Below are 5,002 nucleotides of genomic sequence, written 5' to 3'. Positions count from 1 at the left end.
CTAGCATAGCAGGATGCACACAGAAAGTGCTCAATAAATATTGCTTGGTTAAATACTACAACCTCTCCCCTTTCTCCTCATGACAAGAGTGCTTTGAAGATCTAGGTAAGACATTTTGCAGCTGGGCAGTGGTCCCCACCCAGGTAGCAGGGACAGATCTCCTGAGGGACTATAAGAATTGGGCCCCAGTCCCGCACCACAGGGGAAGATCTGAGGACCATTTTCTTGGGCAGCCCCTTCCTCCACCATCCCCTGTCCTCACCCTCAGATCCAGCAGGATGGCCCGAAGGACTCAAAGCGTTAAGAAAACTGCCCAATGGGGTCTGCCCTTTCTCTTGTGACATATCTAAAAGAAGAATAGAAAAAGCACACCCAAGACGTACTGATGACTGAGTTTGGAAAAGTTCTGTGATGGAAATCTAAAACCCAGAACTGAAAGAAAACCTCACCTATAACCACAAAGAGATTCAATCTGACTCAGTGGCTTGGAAACTGGTATCCAAAAACACCCCAGCTGGTGGGCTAGGAAACTTCTGCACCTCCCACCAGGCTGTGGGGCCCTCAGTGGTCTTCCTTAAACCCACTCTAGGGGAGGAAGGTATGAAACTAACCCAGGAAAGGGTACCCCTTGACCCCAGGGCCCCTTCAAGCTAATGGAATATTTATTTCCAGCAGCAGAAGGGGGCCTGACTATATTGATACAAAACAAAGGGGCCTCCTTGAACCTCCCAAGTGTGTCTGAAGCTACATTGCCCAATCTTAGCTTCCATCTTGGTTCTTTTTGATCACCCTCCCCCACTGCACCCACCCTGGTTTTCTATTTGTTTCTTTCTTTACCAAATAAATGCCCCTGGCACAGTTCTAAGGAATGACCAGCCAGGGTATGGCTAGACCCTAGCCAGAACCACCCCAAGGTGCAGACATCCGATATATCAGAAGAGCAAGGCTCCAGGGTCAGAGAAACACATGTCACCGATGCGGGATGAACCTGTTTCCTTATTTGTGAAACAGGGAGAGGTTTCTCACTACGGAGCTATAGTAGTGAGTGAGCAGGTGCCATGTGCACCGTGCCTGGCCCGCAGCGGGCATGCAGTTCATGCCCCCTTCATCTTCCCCAGGCCAGCCGCCCTGCACAATTTCCCTAGCCCCACAGGGTTCCCTTAAAAACAGACACCTCCCTTCCCCCCAGTTCAACAGCCTAGGAACTGAAGGTGCTCTGTCACTGCTGGGGGTAATGGGAAGCAGCAGCGTGGCAAGCCAAAAGTAGCACTGGCTGAGAGTCCAAAGCTGTCACCTGGGTCCCTTTTTGTGGTCCTATGCATTTTGGATCTACCAGACAAGATCATCTCTAAGCTAGATTCCCCCAATAGCATCCCTGAGATAGCTTCCCTTTTGGGGAAACATCTCTTCACTCAAAGCTGTTTGAGTATTAACTGTGAAGCAGCTGCCGAGGAAGAAAGCAGCTTTGGACACAGCTATCCAGCACCCATATACCCCTCCATCCCTCTCCATAAGCTGCCCCTCACGGCGATGCTGCTACTGCCATGCACAGCTGGAAGGGAAAGTCTGTCTGAACTGTCTGGAAAAATTACTTCCTCCTTTGCTGCTGTGAATGAGAGAATCCACAGAGCCATGGTGGCTAATTCATAACAATGGCTAATGTTTGCTGGACCCTCATGTGTTCCTGGCACGTTGAATGCCTGACACACATCTTCTCGTCATGTTGAATCTTCACCACAATTCTATGAGGTTAGAATTACTGTTGCTCCACTTTACAGATGAAGAAACTGAGGCTCACTGGCATTAAAGGACTTTCCCGAAGTCACACAGCTCCTACAAGTGGCACTAGGGCACAAAACCAAGTCTGCCTCCAGCCCCAGAGAAAGCCACCAGACTCTAGAGCCAGCAGTAATGCCGGACTTAACTCACCTGATAGGAAAGGCCATCCTTTCGGGGATTGAGGCCAATCTCCTCCATGGATGGGGTGTTCATCATCACCTCAGTCATCTCGGCCGATCTCAGGTAGTCAGGGCTGCCGAGAAACCCAGAGCAAAAGTCAGCAAACACACGCACTTTCACGTTTCTGTTCTCAGTGTGTCTGCGCTGTGACATCAGGGCACTGTCTGGAGACAGGACGAGAGCTGTTCAAAACAGAACTTGCAGAAAAACAAGCTCACACCCCGAGGAAGTGCCCTGCAAGCCCACAGCACCAGGGCCCTGGCCACAAAGCCCATTGTCCACAAAACCCTCTGGCAAACCTTCCCCTTCCCTCCTCTCCTATATGCTAGTTCCTCTGGTGCAGAGACCCTAGGTTTTCTTTTATATGACAGAACCAGAAAAAAACAAAACAGTAGGTAGCTGAGTCCATCTGTCTGTATAAAAACCAATTCAACCAGGTCTCCCTTCACCTCTCTGAACAAGAATAAAAATAATTCTCACATGAATTTTCTAAAGGGGAACTGCATATTATTATTACATAATAACAATAACAGGTCAACCTCAGAGAAACAAGGTCTAATCATGCTGCCTTTCTAAATTTCTCTGTCTCTCTCATGCTCCTTTTGGCAAAATGTCCCACTTAAGGCCCCAAGGGGTCAGCTTTTCTGCGAGTTTCACATCTGCCATCCAACCCCCTTCTCTAGCCCCAGCCACAGCAGCTGCAAGCTCACAGCTTGAAAAACATCCCCTGGATTAAAAGCCTTAAGGATACCCGGACTCTGATTGCAAAGGAAATTTCCAGAGGGGCCAAGCTGGCCCACCAGTGGCTGATATGCAAGTGCTTTGTACTCTCTAAGTAGGATACAAATGTTCCATTATCCTTGCACAAGCTCTGGGCACAAACGGCACCCTGCACACATAATGCCAAATACACATGCCAAATCCAGTTACCCACTACAGAACACCCAATATTTTCACCATTGTGCCTGTGTACAGGGTTTTAGAAAAAAGGAGAGGCAGGCTTTCTAGGGACAGTGTCTAAGGAAATAGGGGTACCAGACTCCTCTTCATTTTATGGTTACTGCACAGAGTAGAAATGGCATTGGATTTGGAAACAGAAGCAAAAAGCGTTTTCTGTTTTAGGCTCTGCCACTCAAGAGCTGTATGATCTCAAGAGCTGTGTGATCTTGAACAAGTTCTAAACCTCTCTGAGCTACAGGTGCCCTGTCTGTTACTCTGATGCTAATAATGCATATTTCATGGTTACATTAAGGGCTAATGTCTGGGAAAACGTATTGCAACCTATGATGTGCTAATGAATAAAATAATCCCAAACCTCAATTTCTCAGGGGATAATATCCTTGATGGGCCCTAACACCCATTTTGTCAAATTCTGAGTGTGCAGAAGCACAAAGCCTCCAACAGCCTTCAGAGACTCACCCATAAGGCTGCCAACTGCTCAGACAACCACGAGTGCGAGGGTGCCCACAAGGAGAGGTGTACACAAGCTTCAGGGGTGAGGGAATTTTCACTTTGTTCTGAGAGCTCAGTCCCCTCTCTAAACAGAGCCAGGCTAGGATGGGGGAAGAGATACTAAGAGAATATGCTGGGCTTCTGAGCAAGTTCCTCCACAGGCGATCTCCTCCCTGTCATGGAAAGGCTGCCGCCGACCCCCAGAAAAATGGGCCAGAAGAGCGCTCGCAGGGCTCTCCCAGGCTCTTCGCCTGGTATAGGGGCGCTCTGCCCTCGTTCGGGGGCTGTGGCGCGGACCCGAAAGTTGAAGCGAGAAGCATGAACTTTCCGGTTCGTGGGCTAGGTAGGACTGCGACGAGGCTTGAATCCGCTTTCCCCTCGCTGGGTGCCTGTCCCTGACTCGGGGCCGGGATCCCCACGCCCGCACCAAAGAGCGCGCTCCAGGGCCGCCAGCGCTCGCACCCTTCTCCCCCCTTCCCCCGCCCCCCGGTCCCCTCTACCCCAGCGCAGGAAGGAAGAAGCAGCCGGCGCGGCACGCAAGTCCCAGCAGACAGGGGGCTCTCTCCGCATCCCTGCCAGCCCCGATCCCGGCCCGGGGCAAACGTCTGCTGTCCCGCGCCCGGCCTGGGTCCCTTCCAGCTGTGCACACGAGGGCGGCTCCCCCCAGCTCCGGCCCCCACAAAGGAGGCTTTTAGGGGCTTTTAGGGGCTATGGACAGGGAAGAGAGGGTGCAGCGTGCGCCCTGTTGCTTGTGGCTTCAGTTGGGTTACGTGAGCTCGGCAAAAGCGGGGGCTGCACCAGCTCAGCCCCGCGGCAGCCGGCCTCGACGCCGAGACTTGCATGCAAACAAAAAGAAAAGGGGGAGGGGCCCGGAGAGAGCAGAAGCCCCCTGCGTCAGGCAGGGCGCGCGCCTCCTGCAGCCCTCTGCATAGGGGGCTTCTTTAGGGGGGATCAGGCGTGACCCCTGGCTCTGCCCCACCGCCACCACCACATTCACACCCTCCGGCCATCACTTTAAGTGAGGGTTCCGAGTTCACTTCCTTTGTCTGGATGCTCTCAGCACCACCTCCCCCCACCCCCACCTTTGCAACCTTGACGTTGACTCCTGCACGGGCTCGGGCCGGGCGCCCGCGCCACCGGCACGAGCAGGCGCACCAGCCCCGCAGCCACGGCCGCTCGCCGCGGGCGCAGGATACTCACCAGTGAAGGGGGAAATATACAGACATGAAGTCCTAAGGGAGGTTGACCCACGCCCTTGTGATTTAACAACGGTCACTGCGTCCCGAGTGAGGATGACACGGGCGCAGACGGGCGCGGCAGGCGGCCGAGTGCGGGCACCGGGCGTTCGCAGGTCCGCCTTCCCGAGGCAGCCCCACTGCCAGCGGCGTCGCGTCGGCACAGAAGACCGAGCTCCCGCCCTCCACAGAGCTCCCGGCCCCACAAAGAGCCCGGGAAGCCGTATTTATAGGGGCGGGGGCGGGGCTTGGCCCCAAGAGGCCCCGCCCCACCTTCGCCCCCTCCTGGAATAACGTCACCAAAATCATGAATGGCTTCAGCGCTCGCAGCTCCGGCTGGCGGCGGCTCGGGGACG

General features: G+C 53.8%; 1 protein-coding gene across 1 annotated transcript in view; it reads right to left on the bottom strand.

Annotated features, from left to right (window-relative positions):
- The window catches only part of LBH (limb bud and heart development), a 22,792-nt gene extending 17,954 nt beyond the window's left edge, over positions 1 to 4,838 (bottom strand). Inside the window, exons 1-2 of the mRNA XM_008579112.1 lie at positions 4,612 to 4,838; positions 1,930 to 2,032 (exon numbers count right to left, since the gene is read on the bottom strand). Of these exons, the coding sequence (XP_008577334.1) occupies positions 1,930 to 2,032; positions 4,612 to 4,637 (129 nt within the window). The 5' untranslated portion in view covers positions 4,638 to 4,838. The remainder of the gene's footprint in view (positions 1 to 1,929; positions 2,033 to 4,611) is intronic.
- Between the last annotated feature and the right edge of the window lie 164 nt (positions 4,839 to 5,002).

Source organism: Galeopterus variegatus, unplaced genomic scaffold (genome assembly GCF_000696425.1).
Source record: "Galeopterus variegatus unplaced genomic scaffold, G_variegatus-3.0.2 Scaffold1812, whole genome shotgun sequence".
NCBI lineage: Eukaryota > Metazoa > Chordata > Mammalia > Dermoptera > Cynocephalidae > Galeopterus > Galeopterus variegatus.
This window is presented reverse-complemented; position numbering and strand designations above follow the sequence as displayed.